Consider the following 23,233-nt stretch of genomic DNA (forward strand, 5'->3'; position numbering starts at 1 on the left):
CCTGGAGCCTGTTTCCGATTCTGTGTCTCCCTCTCTCTCTGCCCCTCCCCCGTTCATGTTCTGTCTCTCTCTGTCCCAAAAATAAATAAACGTTGAAAAAAAAAATTAAAAAAAAAAAAAAAAAAGAGCTGGATATCCACATGCAAAAGAATGGAGTCAGACCCTCCTCAAAAATTAACACAAAAATGGATTTAAGAAATAAATGTAGGACCTACAACTATAAAGTTCCCAGAAGAAAACAGAGGGGGGAAGCTTTATGATATTGAACATGCCAATGATAATTGCACTACATCAAATTTAAGAACTTTTGTACATCAAAGACATGATCAACAGTGACAACACCTATGGAATGGCAAAAATATTTGCAAATCCTGTATTTGATTAAGGGTTAATATCTGTTACATATAAAGAAATTCTACAGCTCAACAATAAAATATCCAATAACAAGCTTTGTTAAATGAGCAAAGAGCTTGAATAGACATTTCTCCAAAGATGATATACAAATGACGAATAAACACACCAAAAAATGGCAGCGTCACTGGCCATCAGAGAAATGCAAATCAAAATCACAGTGACATATTATCTCACACTCATGAGGCTTGCTACTATCAAAAACAAACACACAAACAACCAAAACGAGGATATGGAGAAACTGGAACCCTGTCCACTATTGGTGTCATTGTAAAATAGTGCAGCTGCTATGAAGATCATAGTGGTTCCTCAAACAATTAAAAATAGACCTACCATATGATCCAGCAATCTCACTTTGGGGTTTATATCCAGAACTATGGAAAAGAAGGTCTCAAAGGGATATTCGCACATTCATGTTCATAGCAGCGCCGTTCACAATAGCCAGAAGGTAGAAGCAACCTGAATGTCCATCAACAAGGGAATGGATAAACGAAATTCTATACAATGGGATATCACTCAGCCTTAAAAAAGAAGGAAATCCTGCCACATGTTACAACCCAAATGAATCTTGAGGACGTTGTGCTAAATTAAACAGGGTGATCACAAAAAACAAATGCAGTGTGATGTCACTTATAGCATTCACTTATAGCATTATTACTGCATTTTATCACCTGTAAGACATCATTGATATAAACTGTCTAAAGTAATCCACAGAAACATAAGGTCGGGTGGTAGTCATCAGAAACTGGGGGAAGAGGCAAAAAAGACAGTTTGGTGGGTATAGAGTTTCAGATTTGCATGATTAAAAAGTTCTGGAAATCTGTTTCACAACAACGTGACTATTTTTAATGCTATTAAACTGTAGGTTTAAAAATGGTTGAGATACATAACATATAGAGAAATTGAATCCCTATGCTGTACATCTGAAACTAACGTAACATTGTGTGTCAAATATACGCAAATAAAAAAAATTTAAGTACTACAAAAATGGTTAAAATGGTAAGAAAAAATCCACATCTGCATGTTTATATATTTTATTATTTACAATATTTATAGACTAGAACTATTTGGAGTGGCAGCTCATGTGTTATTTTCTATTTTCTCCATGCCCATATATTTTATACTGAGTGTGCATTCTTTTCATAATCAGAGATATATTTGAAAAAATGGAATAAATTAAAAGTTACTTTCTTGGGGCGCCTGGGTGGCTTGGTCGGTTAAGCGTCCGACTTCGGCTCAGGTCATGATCTCACGGCCCGTGAGTTCGAACCCCGCCTCCAGCTCTGTGCTGACAGCTCAGATCCTGGAGCCTGCTTCCGATTCTGTATCTCCCTCTCTGCCCCTCCCCTGTTCATGCCCTGTCTCTCTCTGTCTCAAAAACAAATAAACGTTGAAAAAAAAATTTAAAAAAAAGTTACTTTCTTCTCTTCAACTCTCTTCTTAAAAAATAGTGACCATTTGGGGCGCCTGGGTGGCGCAGTGGTTAAGCGTCCGACTTCAGCCAGGTCACGATCTCGCGGTCCGTGAGTTCGAGCCCCGCGTCGGGCTCTGGGCTGATGGCTCAGAGCCTGGAGCCTGTTTCCGATTCTGTGTCTCCCTCTCTCTCTGCCCCTCCCCCGTTCATGCTCTGTCTCTCTCTGTCCCAAAAATAAATAAACATTGAAAAAAAAAATTTAAACAAAAAAAAAATAGTGACCATTTATTTGTGCTTTCACTGTCACCAATAGAATTTATGATGTTTATTGAATGAATTAGTGAATTTATCATCAACTAATGATGATGATGATGAATAATGCTTTCAACAATCTATTTAGCATCAACTTGAGAATTAAATTTAATATGGTTCTTTATTTGATAAATATACAGTTATTAAATTCCTATGATGTACCAGACTCTGTAATTTTCCAGTAACTTAATATTGTTATTTCTTGAAACCATCTTTTAATGAAATCAGAGAAAAAGAAAAAGGGCTGATAACATTCAAAAGCAAGGCCACCTCATGAAATCCTATAATAGGCCAAGATAATACACACCAGCTGCGGAGTTTTCTGGTAGTTTGGTTTTACAAAAGGGCCTAAATATATAGTGAAGTGAAGAGATTTAACATCCTTCAAAAAGCGTAACTATAAGAGCGAAATACCTTCTGAAAAATTACCCCAGCCTCTGCCAGAGAAAACTGGTGGGAGAGCATCTCTTCACTTAGAAAATATTGCATTCTGGGGCACCAGGGTGGCTCAGTGAGTTAAGCGTCCAACTTCAGCTCAGGTCATGATCTCACAGTTCATGAGTTCAAGCTCCGCGTTGGGCTTTGTGCTGACGGCTCAGAGCCTGGAGCCTGCTTCGGGTTCTGTGTCTCCCTCTCTCTCTGCCCCTCCTCTGCTCACTCTCTCTCTCCTTCAAAAATAAATAAACATACAAAAAAAAAAAAGTTGCATTCTTACCAACTGTAAGAATATTCGTGGTAAGCTATGCATTGTTCTGAAGAAATTAAGAAGCCTATGTAAGGACCTGGTTCATGCAAATATGAGCCAGAGGAGAAAAGCAGAGAAAAACCAAAATTTTGTCTCAAAAGGTCCTATGTCACATGAAGCGACATTTCATAGAGTAGATTTTGTCATAAACATGAAATCTTAATAATTATTATTCCTTTGAAATACAGCTTCAATGGAACATATTGTTTACCTAACATTTAAGTGAATTATAGTAAAAACTTTCTTAACTACACCTCACTTAAAAGATTCACCACATCACTGGAATCCACTCCTGAAATCATAGCACGAGGCGCTAACTTGGATGTAAATTAAAAAAATAAATTAAAAAAAAATCACCATATAAAATAATATTATCCATTTCAAAAAAATGAAATCAGTGAAATATTGAATGCTTGTAATTAATAATCATCCTTATTATCCCCACATACTTTTATTCCTAATAGTTGAGTTCTGTGCTTACTGGGAATTTTTGTAGTCATTGCCAAATCTGTTATGCAGTTGCATTATTATAATTATAAATTTTAGTAATAGGTTACATGATCTGATAAATACAAATGTGAAAAAAGAAAAGAGTTCCAGGGGCGCCTGGGTGGCTCAGTCGGTTGAGCGTCCGACTTCGGCTCAGGTCATGATCTCGCGGTCCGTGAGTTCGAGCCCCGCATCGGGCTCTGTGCTGACAGCTCAGAGCCTGGAGCCTGTTTCAGATTCTCTGTCTCCCTCTCTCTGACCCTCCCCCGTTCATGCTCTGTCTCTCTCTGTCTCAAAAATAAATAAACGTTAAAAAAAAATTAAAAAAGAAAAGAGTTCCAATTTTTATATAAATGCCTACATAATAAAGGACAAAGATACCAAATTATCTAGCTGTATTACCTCCAGAAGCTAGAAAATAAAGAACAAACTAACCCTAAAATTAGCAGAAGGAAGAATATCATAAAGATTAGAGCAGAAATAAATGAAATAGGCAAAAGAAAAGCAATTTTAAAAATCAAAGAAATTATGAGTTTTTAGAAAAGATCAACAAAATTGACACACCCTTAGCTGAACTACTTAAGAAAAAAAAAGAGGACCCACATATCTGTAAGAGAAGATATTACAACTATTCTCACAGAAATAAACGATCACAAGAAACTATTATAAACAATTTTATTTTATTTTATTTTTAATTTTTTTAACGTTTATTTATTTTTGAGACAGAGAGAGACAGAGCATGAACGGGGGAGGGGCAGAGAGAGAGGGAGACACAGTATCGGAAACAGGCTCCAGGCTCCGAGCCGTCAGCCCAGAGCCTGACGCGGGGCTCGAACTCACGGACCGCAAGATCGTGACCTGGCTGAAGTCGGACGCTTAACCGACTGAGCCACCCAGGCGCCCCTATTATAAACAATTTTAAACCAAAAAATTGGAAAACGTAGAAAAAAAAAACAGAAATTCTTAGAAACCTACAAATTACTCAACACCCCAAAAATGAATAATTCAAATAAAAAAATGGGCAGAAGATATGAATAGACATTTTTCCAAAGAAGACAACCTAAATGTCATCAACAAATGAATTGATAAAGAAAAGCTGATATACATAAACAATGCACTGTTGAGCTATATAAAAGCAGCAAATCCTGCCTTTTCTGAGGACATGAATAAACCTTGAAAGTATTGTGCTAAGTGAAGTGTCGGATAGAGAAAGACAAACACTGTATAATCTCACTTGTACGTAGAATCTAAAAGAAATCCAAACTCGTAGGAACAGAGAGAATCATTGTCCCCGGAGGCTAGGCGTGGGGGAAACAGGGAGATGTTGGTCAAAGGGAACAAACCTCCAGTTACAGGAGGAACAAGTTGTGCAGATTTAATGTACCGCGTGTGGAGACACTTAACAATATTGTATGGCCTATTTGAAAGTTACCAGGAGAATAAATCTTAAATACTCTCACCACACACACACACACACACACACACACACACACACTGGCAATTGTGTGAGGTGATGGAGATGTTAACAACCACTATGGTGTTAATCGTTTCACTATATAGATAGCAAATCATCATGTTATATGCCTTAAACTCACACAATGCTATAGGTTAATTACATCTTGGTAAAGCTAGGGAAAAAAAAAAAAAGAAAATTGTGGAATAATTTCCAAAACGTTAAAATATGTGAGCAATCCATACCATACTTTTTAACGACGTGGAAAAGCTGCATCATGATGTCTAACCAATCAATAGAGTATTGGGCCTCAGGAGCCCGATTTAATAGCCCCAATCGGTCCTACAAGACTGTGCCATTGCTACCCCTTCAGACACCCGTAGCAAGCCAGGCTGTTACCTAGGCTTCTGGCCGCAAATTGGAAGTTCCAATGGCCCCTTCATTGGGTTAGATTAATTTTGCTAGAGTAGCTCACAGAATTCAGAGATACGTTTTACCTACTCGATTATCAGTATATTATAAAAGGACATAACTCAGGAACAGCCAAATGGAAAAGATGCATAGGGGCAAGTGATGAGGAAAGAGGCATGGAGCTTCCATGCCCTCTCTGCGTGCACCGTTCTCTTGGCCCCTCCACATGTTCAGAAGCTCTCCAAACTCAGTCCTCTTGGGGTTTTATGGAGGCTTCATTACACAGTCATGATTGATTAAACCATTGGCCGTTGGTGATCGAGTCGATCTGCAGCCCCTTTTCCCTCCCTATCACATGGTTCGTTCTCCCGGCAAACAGCCCCCATCCTTAGGGAAGGTATTATGCTAAGTGAAATAAGTCAGTCAGAGAAGGACACATATCATATGTGTTCACTCATATGTGGATCTTGAGAAACTTAACAGAAGTCCACGGGGGAAGGGAAGGGGAAAAAAAAAGTTGCAGAGAGGGAGGGAGGCAAACCACAAGAGACTCTTAGATACACAGAACAAACTGAGGGTGGATGGAGGGGTGGGAGAGACAGGAAAATGGGTGATGGGCACTGAGGAGGGCACTTGTTGGGATGAGCACTGGGTAGTGTATGTAAGCCAATTTGACCATAAAGTGTCCTAAAAATAAAAATAAAAGTCATCTCGGGGCGCCTGGGTGGCGCAGTCGGTTAAGCGGCCGACTTCAGCCAGGTCACGATCTCGCGGTCCGTGAGTTTGAGCCCCGCGTCGGGCTCTGGGCTGATGGCTCAGAACCTGGAGCCTGTTTCCGATTCTGTGTCTCCCTCTCTCTCTGCCCCTCCCCCGTTCATGCTCTGTCTCTCTCTGTCCCAAAAATAAATAAACGTTAATAAATAAATAAATAAATAAATAAAAAATAAAAATAAAAGTCATCTCATAAGCATAATAAGAAATACATTTGTTCCTCTCAACACTTAGAAAATTCCAAGGGTTTGGGGAGCTGTGAGTCAGGAACCATGGACAAAGAACAAATATAAATGGGAAATATATATATTTGGTCATCTTAATGACCATTTATGACTTAATGACTTAATCATTAAGATGACCAAATATATATATTTTTCTTATAAATCGAAATACTGCAGTTACCAAAAGCTGAAAACCACAATTTTATACACACACATTTATTAAAGAATACCATTTTTCATACCCTTTGCTTTGTAAATAACATGATTTAGTTCCAAATTATACTGAAATACACATTATTTCAAAGTAAGTAAAAGGAGACTACATATTTATAATTTGCCATGAAAGTTTGCCATGAATTATAAGAACAATGACATTGAAAACTTAGCAGCTTTCAGTAATATCTTACAAATATATTCCATTGTTTATTTCTTACAAATTGCTATAGTACTACTAGAAATTGTGGGTTAAACCACGCACAATTCAACCAGTGGCTAATAACCTTTGGGCACAAAAACACACACACACACACACACACACACACACACACACACAAGAAAGAAATTTGAACATCTAAAGCTCTCAGAACATTACTCAGCTTGGTTGGCTCAGTCGGTTAAGGGTTTGACCGTTGGTTTTAGCTCAGCTTAATGATCTCACAACTCATGAGTTCAAGCCCCACATCAGGCTCTGTGCTAACCGTGGGGAGCCCGCTTGGGATTCTCTTTCTGCCTCTCCCCTGCTCACACTTTCCCGGTCTCAAAAATAAATAAATTAACATTTGAAAAAGAACACAAATATTGTCATTAACATCTAAGTAATTAAATAAAGCTCGATAATCATTTTCATGTTTTCCTATTCTTAAAATCTGATTCCAAGGTTTTCTCCTAGACCAACTATAACTCTCTAAAATGAAGGTTCTGCCACAAAAAAGCTCCACAGTGAACATGAGAGCCATGGAGAACAAAGTGGATTCATATGGCAAAGTGATGAAATAATACTGTGTGTTTCAGGATGCACACTCACACACACACACACACATACACACACACACACGAATGCACACATACACACATTTTTTCATTCACCAAAGGAAAATTCATCCTGCAGCGTTATCCCCTACCTTGCTTCGTTATTCAAAACTAAACTGCAGACAGCAAAAGATAAAAATACAAAATACAAATACTTAAATTAGGACAACAATATAGCAGAATATTTTTACAACTTGGGGTGCAAAAGGACTTCCTAATCAGAAAATAAAACCCCTACACAAAGTTAATATACAAGCAACAGTCTTGGTACAAGTGACAATGATGTAGTACATCACTAGTAATCATAGACTTAAAATAATGTACCCTTTTGGGGCGCCTGGGTGGCTCAGTCAGTTGAGCGACCGACTTCAGCTCAGGTCATGATCTCACGGTTTGTGAGTTCGAGCCCCACGTCGGGCTCTGTGCTGACAGCTCAGATTCTGCTTCAGATTCTGTGTCTCCCTCTCTCTGTTCCTCCCCCGCTTGCACTCTCTCTCTCTCTCAAAAATAAATAAAGATTAAAAATAATAATAATAATAATAATTTTAAATAATAATGTACCCTTCCCTATCAGACTGGGAAAATTTGAAAAAATGTGAAAAAGGGGTCTTAAGCATTTCTGGTAGAAGGTAACTGTCAGGGTCATTTTGGAAAGGTGATGTGACAGTACCCTACAAAGTTTTAAAAGTGTATATGCTTTGCCCTAGCAAACTCACTACAGATTCATCATACAAAAATACTTCCTCATGCCCAAAAGTATGTATATGTAAGAACAGCCACTGAATTCTATTATTTGTAATAAGTTGCTTTATTCAGGCACTGATTCCTCTGTATCACAATCTAGTAAAATAGATATTTGTGGATATCAGTACTCTTTAGAAACATAAAGGAGCACCTGGATTTTAATTTAAAAGATAAAACACAAAGGGCACCTGGATGGCTCAGTTGGTGAAGCCTCTGACTTTGGCCCAGGTGATGATCTCACAGTTTGTGAGTTCAAGCCCCACATCGGGTACTGTGCTAACAGCTCAGAGCCTGGAGCCTGCTTCAGATTCTGTGTCTGCCTCTCCTTCTGCCCCTCCCTGCTTGCCCTCTGTCTCTGTCTCTCTCTCAAAAATAAACATGAAAAAACTTTTTTAATAAAAAATAAAATCAAAGATAAAACACTAAACTTTCTGATAATTTTGAGACACTATGGCAAGCATATTGTTTGTGTTTGTTATGCTTTTTATCCTTGTACATTCAAATATTTTTCTCATCAAAAATTAGAAAAGGTTCTATACACAATGGAGTATTACATGGCAATGAGAAAGAATGAAATCTGGCCCTTTGTAGCAACGTGGATGGAACTGGAGAGTGTGATGCTAAGTGAAATAAGCCATACAGAGAAAGACAGACACCATATGGTTTCACTCTTATGTGGATCCTGAGAAACTTAACAGAAACCCATGGGGGAGAGGAAGGAAAAAAAAAAAAAAGAGGTTAGAGTGGGAGAGAACCAAAGTATAAGAGACTCTTAAAAACTGAGAACAAACTGAGGGTTGATGGGGGGTGGGAGGGAGGGGAGGGTGGGTGATGGGTATTGAGGAGGGCACCTTTTGGGATGAGCACTGGGTGTTGTATGGAAACCAATTTGGCAATAAATGTCATATATTGAAAAATAAATAAACATTAAAAAAAAGAAAAGGTTCTATAGGCTAACCAATTTGGATGTAAATTTTAAAAAATAAACAAGACAAGTTAAAAAAAACAAAAAACAAACAATAAAATAAAATCTATCATATTTGAAAAAAAATTAGAAAAGGTTGGGGCGCCTGGGTGGCTCAGTCTGTTGGGCTTCCGACTTCTGCTCAGGTCATGATCTCGCGGTCTGTGAGTTCGAGCCCCGCGTCGGGCTCTGTGCTGACAGCTCAGAGCCTGGAGCCTGTTTCAGATTCTGTGTCTCCCTCTCTCTCTGACCCTCCCCCGTTCATGCTCTGTCTCTCCCTGTCTCAAAAATAAATAAAAGTAAAAAAAAAAAAATTAAAAAAAATAGAATTGGAGAAGGGGTTAATAAAATACAACCAACCGGTTCTGCTGCACGTGAAACAGATGTTTCTGAAGTTAACTATTTTCTCTTAGTCTTTTCACTACCTCTATTTCCTATTTTATTATATTCTGTTTCATTGTTTTAAAACTTGCTCATAATTCACCCATCATATTATGACCACTGTAGATGAGGACCCATACTTTGAAAAACATGGTTCTAAGCCTACCGTGTCAAATATGGTACCCAGTAGCCACATGGGCTATTGAGCGCTCAAAATGTGATTAGCCTGAAGTGTTATGTGTTGTTAGCGTAGAATCCCATACCAGATTTCAAAGACTTGTTACCAGAAAAAGAACATGAAGCATCGTTAGCGATATTTATATTGATTAAATGTTGAAATGATAGGGGCGCCTGGGTGGCTCAGTCGGTTAAGCGTCCGACTTCGGCTCAGGTCATGATCTCGCGGTCCGAGTTCGAGCCCCACGTCGGGCTCTGTGCTGCCGGCTCAGAGCCTGGAGCTTGTTTCCGATTCTGTGTCTCCCTGTCTCTCTGACCCTCCCCCGTTCATGCTCTATCTCTCCCTGTCTCAAAAATAAATAAACGTTAAAAAAAAAAATGTTGAAATGATAGTGCTTTGGATATAATGAGTTAAGTAAAATCTATATTACCAACATTAATTCAATCTGCTGATTTTTGTATCTTAACGTGGCTACTAGAAAATGCAAAATTACATAGGAGGCTCACAGTCTACATGTCTATGAAACCATACTGCCCTAAACCCTACATGCCAATGTTAAACTCCCTCTGAATATTAATACTTGAATATTCCACAAGTACTTTCTAAAACTAGACTCTTTCGCTTCCCAGCCCTTAGCCCTCCTGTCTTCTTTGTGTTCCCACTCAGTGCATCCTCAGCTAAAGGCATTCAATCAGTTAAAGGCAACACAATCCACTCAGCGACCTACCAGGAAAACTGAAAGGCATATTCTCCTTTATCTATCACATTCATGTATTCACTGTGTGCTGTCACGTTACCTCTTAAATGTGATATAAATGTATCAATCATTTTCTAATCTCGTCATGAATGCCCTAGTTCAAAATACCATCATCTGGCACCTAGATAATTGTATCAGTTCCCAAATGGCCTCTCTGCCTCCTGGGTTGTCTCCTTCCAGTCAGTCCTTCAAAGTGACCTTTCTGAGAAACAAATCTGGAGAAGTCACTTCACACCTTGATCACTCCCCTAAACACCTTAATAGTGCCAACAAGCTCCTTTTTTATTTGAAGCCAGCTTGCTTCACTTTTCTGAATGCATGGGCCTCTTCTCTGTACCAAGTGCTTTCCATCTCACTAAATGTGTCATGATTATTCTTACCTCCTGAGCCTTTGTATACATCATTCCTTATGTGCTTGGAATGCATTTTTTTTTAATCGCCTTCTCCCCTCTGGCTAAACACTACTCATATTTCAGAGCTTCATTAAAATTTTGCTTTCCCATTAGAATTCTTTTCCAAAGCCCAAGACTGGATTATGTGTTCCTCTTCTGCGCTCCCAGAGCATCCTGAACTTCGATAAGAATGTTTGGCCACTAAAAGGATGAGATCGTACCATTTGAGACAGCACGAATGGACCTTGAGGGTATTATGCTAAGTGAAATAAGTCAGAGTGAGAAAGACAAATACCATATGATTTCACTCATAAGTGGAAACTTAAAAAAAAATGAATAAAAAGCAAAAAGAAGAATTGGACCTATAAATACAGAGAATAAACTATATTCTGTTCACCCACTGGTAGGCAAATGGGTGAAGGGGAGTGGGAGACACAGCCTTCCAGTTATGGGGTGAATACGTCATATGTGCCGAATAAAAGGCACAGCAGAGGAAGATAGTCAATGTATCTGTATAGCAATGTATAGGGACAGATAGTTGCTGCCCTTGTAGTGGACGTTGCACAATGTGGAATGTATAAACTTGTCACTGTGTGGTATGCCTGAGACAAATGTAACAGTGTGTGTCAACTGTATTCAAATAGATACATAAATAACATTGCATTAAAACGCACGTACAAAAGACGTTTCTAACAGTGCGAGATGCTCGAAAGAATCATTGGAGCACTATGTCGGTGAACACGTTGCTCACCAGGGTGTGCAGTGTGGTACACACTCCTGGAAGAAACAGGCACAAAAATTGTGGGTAACAGTGGTATCTGAGTGAATGAAGCCACACCGTCAATTTCAGTGAAACGCTATATTTAATTAACGCTTCGCACTACATGTTACACGCTGTATATACGAACGTGTTCAAAAAGGTGACTCTGGCAATGCGGGCTCCATGAATGACTCTGTTTGCTGCTATTTCCAAATAAGAAGGCAGAAAATATTAAGGGAAAAAAAAATCACAGTTAAAGAAGACAATAACCAACATAAAAATATGCTAGCGGAAGAGTAGATTAGGGGAGGCAAAAACAAAAACAACAACAACAAAAACACAGCAGTGATCTGGAAGACAGGATAAAAGAAAGCACCCAAGCTGAAGAGCAAAAAAAGCAAAGAATTTTTAAAAGGAGGATACGTTAAGGAATCTTTTGGACGGAATCAAGCAAATAAATATTCATGTTATAGGGGCCAAAAAATAATAATAATAATGTTTGGCTACTGTATTTTTATTGCTTGTTTATTTGTCTGCTTTCACACCCACAGAACATAAGACCTTTTAGTGCATACCTGTTTCTACATATTTGACCATTCCATCTCCATAATTTGCATGATCCTGAGCCCTACTTGGCTCAATAAATACTTATAAAACAACCAGATAGTTGGATGGATGGATGGATGGATGGATGGATGGATGGATGGTCTAAATAGATAGATAGTTGAATACATGATGGATGGATGGACGGACGGATGGATGGATGGATGTATAGTTTGAATAGATAGATAGTTGAATACATGATGGATGGATGGATGGATGGATGGATGGATGGATAGATGGATGGATGAATGTATAGTTTGAATAGATAGTTGAATACATGATGGATGGATGGATGGATGGATGGATGAAATAGTTTATATGATTAAAGACTGTTGAAGAGTAGTATATTTAGAAGGCAGTAACAAAACGTGTGTGTACAGTAAATGATAAAGTCTATTGTGATTTTTGCACTGTAGGTCAAAGCTTTCTTCTTGAGGTCCTGCCATTTCTCTTTTCAGCTTCTCACTGTCTCAATACAGGAAAATATTTTCTATTTTCATTCCCCCAGGATCTGGCTCCGCATCCGCCATCCAGTAATATCCCTAAGGTCAAACACCTATTAGCTCAATCCAATATTTCCAGAGAGAACTACTGAATGCTGAAACTGCTTCAACATGTGAGCAGGCATATCTGATGGAGGACTTGCAGGCACGCTGACCTGCAGTGAAATAGCTATTTTGAGCCTGTCCAGTGTTGCTTAAATTGTAGCTTCCCTTGCCAACTATTCAGGCAAGAGACGTGAGGAGAGCCACAAAAGGAGCTGTGGGGAAGTGGAACGAAGAAGTAAGAGAGAGAAGGGGTTGCAAACCCGATTAGCTGCTTTACAGTAAAAGGCAGAGAAAGCCAGCATGAAGGGGAATGTGGATTTTATCCCTCCAGGAATTCTCTTTAGCCCACAAGGAATTAACCTTGACTGTAATTAGGCCCCTGAGAGCAATGACCCTTTCACAGAAGTTCAGAGACCTCTACTTTGTTTAGACACCATGTGTGGGTGGAACTTCCTGTTTGCACAGAGAGCAGCATAAAGCCTAGTTGCTCTGAGGAATGTCTGGGACCAGACCAGTTGCAGGGGAGCGGGGTGCAGTACAGTCTGGTCTCCTGGGGGCCCTTCTCCCTGCAGCATGGGGAAGAACAAACTCCTTCATCCAAATCTTATTCTCCTCCTTCCGATCTTCCTGCCTGCAGTTGCCTCAGTCCCTGGAAAACTGTGAGTTTCACATAGAACATAAAGAATCCTTTCCCTAAAAGAGAATCCTCTCTGATTCTCCTTTGTATGATTCATTTGTCTTTCCCATGAAACTGTCACCTTCTTACCCCTAAAGTCTCTTCCCATGATGAGATTTCATAAATCTGGTTTATTCATTCTTTACTTCTTCTTAACTAATCCTCTCCAGCTCTCCAAATCTCTGAATTTCTAAATTTGCTAGGCATATGCAAAGACTTTCTAAGGGGCTTTGGGAAGTGATCCTTTCAAAGGAATCGATTTCCAGATCCTCACATTCAGATTGCTTGCTCTCGACCGTGCTATTTATCCTTTATTACTTCGCCTTCCTTCATTGTCCATCTTCCACTTTATAAAAGAAAGACAAGAAAGAAAGAAAGAAAGAAAGAAAGAAAGAAAGAAAAAGAAAAAGGCAAACCTCTCCTCCAATCGTATGCTACCATGGAGCACTGTCCTGGGGTATAAAAATCTGTAGGATGCCAAATCATAAAAACGATTTGAACTATTGACATTGGTGTGGAGAAAGCAAAGCATTCTAACGATGAGGGAGAAAATTCTTTGGCAGGTTATGTGATGATGAATGCTTTGTGTCAACAAAGTTGAGGGGGATCCAAACGAAATACCAGCCGACAGGTGATTAGAAGCGATTCTTGATAATAGATACTTGGTGAATGTTGGTATATAATGCAGAAGGAGTTGCAAAAGCCGGTAACAACGATATACTTGTTTTATCTGTGTTTTATTTACTTTCAGGTAAACAGTTTTTCGTGGCACTCATGTCTATACAGACTAAAAATAGCAACACAATTAATGTTAGGCCTCTTTCAATTCTCGCTATTAAGGCATAGCCATTCGTGGAAACACAAAAACAGCTCATTGTTCTCATTAAATATGTGCTTCGAAAATATTTTGATTTGCTATAGTATGTGTGAATCGTGACTTGTAATACATTCATATTGTTTTGATCAGTTGTATTCTCGTAAGGCTTCTAAAAATAATTCAATCCAGAAGAAAATGCTTAGCATTTACAACTTTGTGGTCGCATAAAGAGCTAAAGTTAAATTAAGCACCCATCCATAGTATTATATGTATGAGCATATGTATATATATATATACACATATAGTTAATAAAGAAGCCAGAGTTATCCATGAACATATTTTGAAGCATTGAAGTCTTAGGACAAACTTCTTTTTTTTTTTTAATTTTTTTTTCAACATTTATTTATTTTTGGGACAGAGAGAGACAGAGCATGAATGGGGGAGGGGCAGAGAGAGAGGGAGACACAGAATCAGAAACAGGCTCCAGGCTCTGAGCCATCAGCCCAGAGCCTGACGCGGGGCTCGAACTCACGGACCGCGAGATCGTGACCTGGCTGAAGTCGGACGCTTAACCAACTGCGCCACCCAGGCGCCCCTAGGACAAACTTCTGTGTAGTCAGTGGCATGGTAATTCAAGTTTAAGGAGGAAAAAAAAAAAAAGAAAGATGTTGAATTTCTGATCATCACAGAAAGGACATTTTGACATATTTTTTAAATAGGTCATATTGGGTATGTTGTCGCTCTAATATTTAAGAACCCCTCAAAAACTTATAAAAGACTGATGGAAGTTTTAACTTTAAACATGTCATTGGAAATAGTATCTTTTGCTATTATTTAAACTTGTGACAAAAATATACATGTTTACTTGAAAATATGTAAGGAATGTGTAGTGTCTAAAAATTATTTTAGGAATTCTGTGAGCAGAAATGTTTGAAAACTACGCAGCCAATAAAGCTATGTACAAGGGTATTGTCAAAGTCTGTTCTGCTCATGAGTTACCTGGGCCCAAAATTCAATCACTAGAAGGCCATTTGTGGGCGGAACCACTGTCTAGCCAAGAACTGAAGGGCAAATATTGAAAACGCAAATAGCCAGAGTTAGGTAACAAGAAGATAACATTAGTTGCTCACCACAACTGAGACTTTAAACTAATGACTCCCTTTCTTTGAGCGTCAGATTCCATATCTACAAAGCGGAAGCAAGTATTTTCCATACGATTTTCACAGGGTTGTTGGATATATATATCCAGGGAAAGTACTGCACGTTGATTGGTTTTTGCAATGTCTCCCCTGAGACCTTGCTTGCTTTTTACAACAGTCCCAGTGTAAAATAGATTTACGACACGATAAGTGTAACCAGCCTATTTCTGATGTGAATTCGGATGCTTGCATACGGTGTTCCTGAAAGTGAGGTGTCTCAGCAAATTTGCTCACACAAGTCAAATGTTCACTGCAGTGGCATTGGTGATGGGACAGGGAATAAGTCTCACACGTGCCGTTCCATAGCAGAGATCAATTTCATGTTCACCAATATGTCTTCTTGTGGTAGAGAACGAATGATAGTAACAATAATTGTGATGGAAAATAGTGCTGGTGGTAACACCAGGGTGATTCCCGTCCTACACTCTCCTCTAACTGGACTCCCCCATTCCCAGGCAGTACATGGCCCTGGTCCCCTCCCTGCTCCACACCGAGACCCCTGAGAAGGGTTGCATCCTTCTGAGCTACCTGGATGAGACCGTGACTGTAAGTGCTTCCTTGGAGTCCCTCAGGGGAAACCAGAGCCTCTTCACTGACCTGGTGGCGGAGAAGGATTTATTCCACTGCGTCTCCTTCACTGTGAGTATGCCCATTTGACTTAATACACTTGATTCTACTGGTTAGGGTCATAGGCATCTAGAATTCAGTCAAGATAAAACTTTGAGAGCCTGGAAAAGACTTCAGAAAGAAATCTAAATGTAGTAACTATGCATAGGAATTAAGAAGCACTGTGTGTGAATTTCCAGCCATGGGAGCCGAATAGTTATAGGCATATTAAAAATCAACTTAATGACCAAAGAAAATTTCTGTTAGCCAGGAGGGGAAAAAGCCGTATGCACTGGACAAAGGGAAAATGTGGCTTCTTCTTAAAATGTGACTTCGGTAAAATGGAAAATAGAAAAAAAATATTAATAAGGCACACTAGACCAATGCATGACGCACGCCCCCCAGTGGTGGCCTGACAGGAACGCGTCACCCCATACTGAAGAGTGAAAATTGGAAATTTCCATAAACACATATCCAATCTCTTCAGAGTTGCCCACATGTAACATGCTTATAGCCTACGGCCAATACACTATGGTAGTTTTCTTTCCCGTAGCCTTAGAAGATATTCCTACCATGCCCCTTAAGCACATAACATCAGCTTGGTAAAGTTCAGTGTATAATTGGATCAGGACTGTATTGTTTGATCTATAAGGAGATGTGAGTCTCACTTATGACCCCCTTTTACTGATATATTTTCCTCCATCTTCTGTTCTGTCTCCCCATTTGTAAAATGACAGAAGTAATTCCTGTCCATGGCAACTTCCCCTACTGGCAATCAGGGGGGCGCAGTGAAGCAAAGGGGCCAGATGTCCAGGGAGGGGAGGACCATGGGGTGGCGGGGGAAACTTGGGAGACTGAATGGGTTCTTGGGGTCTGTCTTATGTTTCAGGTCCCAAGGTCTCCATCCAATGAGGAGGTCATGTTCCTCACTGTCCAAGTGAAAGGACCAACCCAAGAATTCAAGAAGCGGACCACAGTCGTGGTTAAAAATGAAGAGAGTCTGGTCTTCGTCCAGACAGACAAAGCCATCTACAAACCAGGGCAAACAGGTACGAAGAGGCCCTACAGTGAGAACCACTCCCAAAAGAAAAGATCTTCCTCCCCTGCATATTCCCCAGTCAAAGGCCTTGTAGTCCTGGTTCTTTAAAAGTGTGTCTCACCAGCCCGTAGGCCTGACTTAAGGTCTCTGGGACTCATGGAAAATATTTCTGTTTCAGTGAAGTTTCGTGTTGTCTCATTGGATGGAAATTTTCACCCCCTGAATGAGTTGGTGAGTCTCCAAATGTCTATATGGAATCATTCTTATCTGGATAAACAATCTGGAAGCCTGTTTTTGGTGTTGGAGGAGGACCAGGGAGAGGAAGAATCTGGTATCACTGGTGGTGATTTCTGGCAGTACAACAGTGAGAGGTCCTCATTTAAACCAGAACCCCAGCTCAAGAGAGTACCTAATTCTTTCCATCTTGGTACTGGTGCTTAGTCACCTGTCACACAGTTAAACTTATTCCTTATAAAGTTCTCAATTAGGCAAATTAGAAAGAGATATTACATAATAGACCCACCTACACCATCAAACAGCTTAAATTCAAATAAACTATCAAAGAGTTAGAATTTTTCTAAACATACCTACCAAAAACCGCCTCTATAAAGGAAGAGTGTAATCAGTCTTTGTTCCTTGAAACTAACACTACTTGATCGCTTCTCAGCCTTTTGGCTAAGATCAAGTGAAACTAACCCTACTTGATATTGATAAGAAATCACTCAGCTTTAATGCAGACATCAAACAAAAAAGTCTTCGTTTTTCTCTCCCAAACCCGCCACCCCACCACATCTTCTTGTCTCAAAGGCAATTCTTTTCTTCTAACGCCTTAAACAAAAGATTCTCACGTAATCCCTGCTTCCTCTCTTTGACACTCGCATCCACTACATCTGAAAGTCATGTTAGCTTGAAATATATCCAGACTATTTCTATTTCTTACCACTTGAATTACTACAATCTCATCCTGGCCAATATCACGTCTTTTGTTTTTTTAAGTTTATTTATTTTGAGAGAGAGAGAGAACGAGCAGGGGAGAGGCAGAGAGTAGAAGGGACAGAGGATCCAAAGCAAGCTCTGTGGTGACAGCAAGCAGAGAGCCCAAGGCAGGGCTCAAACTCATGAACCATGAGATCATGACCTGAGCCAAAGCTGGAAGCTCAACCAACTGAGCCACCCAGGTGCCCCATGGCCAATACCACTTCTAAAAAAGACTATTTCAGTAACCTTGAAGCTGGTCTCCTAGTTTCTACTTTCACATCTCCGTCTAAAATAAACACCTTATCCATCATTGTAGCAGCCTTACTGTCCCCCGTTTTTTCCTCTTGGCATTTTCCTACCTGGTATATAAATCAGGTGTGTGAGTGTGTGTGTGTGTATATAATATGTTTATCATATATATTCTTTATATTTCAGATACATGACTGATATACCATTGATATATATCTTAAATTCATAAATATTAAATATCAAATCAGTATCAATATAAAATTATAAATATATAAATATTAAGAATATATAAAATATGTATCTTGGGGCAGCTGGGTGGCTCAGTTGGTTAAGGTCTGACTTCAGCTCAGGTCATGATCTCACGGTTGGTGGGTTGGAGCCCTGCATCGGGCTCATTGTCGTCAGCACACAACCCGCTTTGGATCCTTTGTCCCCTTTTCTCTGCCCCACGCCACTTGTGCTCTCTCAAAAATAAATATGCATTTTTTTAAGTGACTAAATATTGATAGCAGAGGAGCTATTCCTCTTCTTTATTCTTCGAACTAAGAATTCTTTGGCCATCTCAGTATTTGGATCTGAGTATGGTTACTTATAATTTTGTTGGTGTTTATTTCTTAATCCGTAAAATTTCATAACAAAGGAGTGAGTATTCCTCACTTGATGCTATAAGCATTGAAGCAATGTCAGTAAATACTATTGCTAATAAAAGACTGTGCACATACCTATATTTTGCTGATAGCTTAATAAGCTCTTAATATTATTTATTAATTGCTTAAAATAGATTAGTTAAAAGTTTTATAAAACTTAACCTGAATTTTTTTCCTGTTTTACTATAGATAGAGGTATTCTGCATAAAGATGTCTTGCTTATAAATCACAATTAAGAATATTTGAAAATAATTCTACATTCCTTTATTTCTCTTTTGTCTTTCAGATTCCACTTGTATTCATTCAGGTAAGCAACAGGAAACATTCCATAATCAGAATTAAAGTAATACATTTAGAGAAAATGTTCATATTTGAGAGGCTGTTACATTCTACCGGAAGCTTGTCATTAAGGGAGAAATGTCTGAGTTCATACAACACCAGATGGTTCTGTCATCTTCCTCCCCTCCCTTCACCACCACCCCATTGGTTGTCTTTGTGAATAACATAGGGGTTTCCATAGATTTCTTTTATTGTCTCTAGGGCTCTAGGCTCTTTTGTAAGTTACAATTACTGTATCCATAGGACCCGAAAGGAAATCGTATCGCACAATGGCAGAAACTCAAGTTACCAAGTGGTCTCACGCAACTGGCCTTTCCCCTCTCATCAGAGCCCATCCAGGGCTCTTACAAGGTGGTGGTACAGAAGGAATCAGGTGGAAGAACGGAGCACCCCTTCGCCGTGGAGGAATTTGGTATGGATAATGGAAAGTCACGGAGCATTTTCTTCATATCCAAACTTCCAGGGCCTGGAATTTGAGGTTATTTAGAGTCTTTTCATTTCCTACATGTGAGGTTGGGCTTCGAGTAGAATCAGTTATATCTAACCCCAATGAGACTATCAGTAATCTGTGAATAGGACTTTGTGTAGCTTGGTTATTTTTGTAATAATTTTTAATCTCAAAAAAAATGTAAAATACCTTTAAGAGAAGGCTTCCATAATTCATTAGGATTACAGTGATCCGTCACAGTCCTTCAATCAGAATATCCATTTGATGGTAAGGTGGTTGGAGGGAAGAGTACAGCTAACTTTTCAGGACCCTAAAACACTGTTAGGGAATTGTTACAGAGAAACTGAAAATACTAACTCCCCAAAAGTTGAAAAACAATCACTAACTTCCTTTATCTCCGATGAACAGTTCTCCCCAAGTTTGAAGTCCAAGTAACAATGCCAAAGATAATCACTATCTTGGAAGAAGAGGTGAATGTGTCAGTATGTGGCCTGTGAGTTTATTGTTATTATTTTTTTTAATCGTTTGAGAGAATTATTTAAAGGAGATTCACCATGGGGAAGCTGGGTGGCTAGTCAGTTAAGCGTCTGACTCTTGATTTCAGCTCAGGTCATGATCTCGCATTTCCTGAGTTAGAGCCCCACGTCCAGCTCCTTGCTGACATCAGGGAGGATTCTCTCTCTGTTTCTCTCTCTCTCAGCCCCTCCCTCGCTCATGTGTACTCTCTCTCTCTCTCAAAATAAGTAAACTTTAAAAAAAAAAAAGGAGACTCACCATTTGGGATATTTTCACTCATTTCTTTAAGAACAGTGGGAGGACAAATACTTTAAGTACATGGAATCATCCCATCTCTAGAACCTTCCTCGCCTGTTGCTTCTCTATCTTTCCTTCTTATGTTCTTTCATGTCCTTACCAGCGTCGTCATAACTATCACCGGGCAAGCAACTGTTCCTAGAGAACCTATCTATGAGGACTGATTCTGAAAGTGACAAAGCTATACGCGCACACACACACACGTACACACACGCACACACAAATGGGATAGTGTTGAAGGATAGTGACTTTCCCATTTCCCAGGTAGAGGAAATTCTGTCATCAACAGATCATTTACGTGACCTTGCATACATAGTGGAAAAATAGCTTTGATTCAGAATTTGTAGAGATAGGCATATTACCAAGATCTCAGCTGAGTCATCGGTCTACCCAAGTCATATCACATTCCTCTCAGCACTGCCATTTTTCCTGATGAGACTGGACATGATATCTCAGTTGGGTCCTTTCCAACCTTGAAAATTCATGTTTCTAAAATCTAATGCTCCCATCCCCAGTCGTCCATCGATAGCACTAGCAAAAAGAGCAAACAGAGTGAAGAAACCAGCCCTGCCAACGACCGCACACGTAATGCACCCACAATTCCGCAGGGTCCCTGCCCCAGCACTGTCTCAGAGTAATCGCCACCAAATTCCTGATCCTATGTAACTGGTGAGCCAATACTCTTGCAAGTAAAGATTCAGAAGATATTTTAGATAGGGAAGGAAACAAATGCCCTTGAAAACACATCAACCATCAATGACATATCTATATGGCACAAACCCAGTTTCATAAAAAGTAAACAAGTTAAACTCCATGTACATAGAGAAGGCAACACATCACAAGAGGATAATGGGAGGAGACACCATCATATTAATAGTTTGTATTCCTAGGTAGAATTGAGGGCATTTTCTCTCTTCTTGGTTTTGTTGGTATTGTTTTTTTCCCCTCTCTCTTAAGAACAGGGGTAGCTTTGGTAATAAGACATGTATCTTTTAAAAGATGGGGTTAAAAATAAAAAATTAAGGGGTAAAAAAGGCATGATCAAAGAAGACTAGTAAATCTCAGCATGTCTCACTAGAGATTTGTTAAAAAGAAGGGTCATTACTTAACTTACTTGCTCTCAGCATTGTGAAGGCCCTGCAGAGATTAGAGGGAAGTACAGAGAGGAAATATACTTCAGCTAAAGGGGGAATATAAATAGGTAGAAAATGGGGATGTTCAATGTCTGCTTTGATTCATTTGGCAATGTTCCTATGACAGATACACATACGGGAAGCCTGTCCAAGGACATCTGACTATGAGCATGTGCAGAAAGTACAGTAACCCTTCTAACTGCTATAGTGGAGAGTCACAGGCCATCTGTGAGAAATTCAGTCAACAGGTAGGTGGAAGACTGTCCCTCTTAAGGAACTAACAATAGAGACATTGTTGATAAGCAGTGAGTTACAACATGGTGCTAACCCAGGGAGAGAACACTCTACAAGAGAATGCTGTGTTAGCCACAGTAATTTACATGTCAGTGATTTAGCACAATAAGAATTACTTCTTTCTTATAATTGGCTACTGGGGGTGTGCTTGGTTCACCAAGCACCCAGAATAGTGGAAGTGGAGAGCAGTCTCCAAACCTGGCATTCAAAGCTGCCTTGGACATCTACTTGTATGAAGGAAGAAGGAGAATCATTATACCTGTTAAGCATTTGGGCTGGGAAGGGTATAGGTTTTGCCTTCTTTCCATGAGCAAGAACTTGTCACATGGCCCCACCTACATGCCAGGGAGGTAGGAAACACAGTCTTCAGATGGGCAGCCACTTCCTTGCAACAATTGTGTACTATGGAAGGGGGGCCCGGCTTTGGTGAAAAGTTAGGTCCTCCCTACAGTAAGATTACCCACAAATTTTTAAGGCATGTCTATCCCATTAACTCTAGGGAATATCAGATACTAAGAAATATATGTCTGTAAAAAACCAGATGCTATCAGGAAATGTAATCATAACTAATCCCTAGAGAATATTTATTGTGTTCTTGTCATTAGAAAACCCCTGGGTTACATTGTCACCCCAAAAAATCCCACCAGATTAACCGACCACTGACCTGTCCAGTATTACGTTTCTGTATTTTGCTTTATCCCCTCCTAGCTAAACAGCCAGGGCTGCTTTTCTCAACAAATAAAAACCAAGATCTTCCAGATGAAGAGACAAGGGTATGAAATGAAGCTTGAAGTGGAGGCCAAGATCCAAGAAGAAGGAACAGGTTTGTGTACCATGTGGGTACGGGGGGGGAAAGCAATGAACACTGATTTATTTCCTTTGCCAAATTATGAATTGGAAGGGAAGTAGTAACATAAGAAGTTCGGGGGGGGATTGGGCCGCCTGGGTGGCTCCGTCGGCTGAGCGTCTGACTGGGGCTCAGGTCATGATCTCGCAGTTCACAAGTTCGAGCCCCAAGTCGGGCTCTGTGCTGACAGCTCAGAGAGCCTGGAGCCTGCTTCTGATTCTGTGTCTCCCTCTGTCTCTGCCCCTCCCCTGTTTGTGCTCTGTCTCTCTTTCTCTCAAAAATAAGTTAAAAACATTAAAAGAGGGGCGCCTGGGTGGCGCAGTCGGTTAAGCGTCCGACTTCAGCCAGGTCACGATCTCGCGGTCCGTGAGTTCGAGCCCCGCGTCGGGCTCTGGGCTGACGGCTCAGAGCCTGGAGCCTGTTTCCGATTCTGTGTCTCCCTCTCTCTCTGCCCCTCCCCCGTTCATGTTCTGTCTCTCTCTGTCCCAAAAATAAATAAACGTTGAAAAAAAATTAAAAAAAAAAACATTAAAAGAAGAAGAAGAAGAAAAAGAAGAAGAAG

The 23,233-nt window shown here is 39.8% G+C and overlaps 1 protein-coding gene across 1 annotated transcript in view; it reads left to right on the top strand.

The window, feature by feature from the left end:
• The first annotated feature begins 13,060 nt into the window (after positions 1-13,060).
• The window catches only part of LOC121022091 (alpha-2-macroglobulin-like), a 47,538-nt gene continuing 37,365 nt past the window's right edge, over positions 13,061-23,233 (top strand). The window contains exons 1-9 of the mRNA XM_040462980.1: positions 13,061-13,245; positions 15,734-15,917; positions 16,774-16,933; positions 17,102-17,154; positions 19,084-19,104; positions 19,380-19,548; positions 19,993-20,077; positions 21,658-21,778; positions 22,533-22,647. Coding sequence (XP_040318914.1) covers positions 13,160-13,245; positions 15,734-15,917; positions 16,774-16,933; positions 17,102-17,154; positions 19,084-19,104; positions 19,380-19,548; positions 19,993-20,077; positions 21,658-21,778; positions 22,533-22,647 — 994 coding nt within the window. The 5' untranslated portion in view covers positions 13,061-13,159. The remainder of the gene's footprint in view (positions 13,246-15,733; positions 15,918-16,773; positions 16,934-17,101; positions 17,155-19,083; positions 19,105-19,379; positions 19,549-19,992; positions 20,078-21,657; positions 21,779-22,532; positions 22,648-23,233) is intronic.

The sequence above is a fragment of the Herpailurus yagouaroundi genome, unplaced genomic scaffold (assembly GCF_014898765.1).
Source record: "Herpailurus yagouaroundi ecotype Mexico unplaced genomic scaffold, PumYag 355, whole genome shotgun sequence".
In the NCBI taxonomy this organism is placed as follows: domain Eukaryota; kingdom Metazoa; phylum Chordata; class Mammalia; order Carnivora; family Felidae; genus Herpailurus; species Herpailurus yagouaroundi.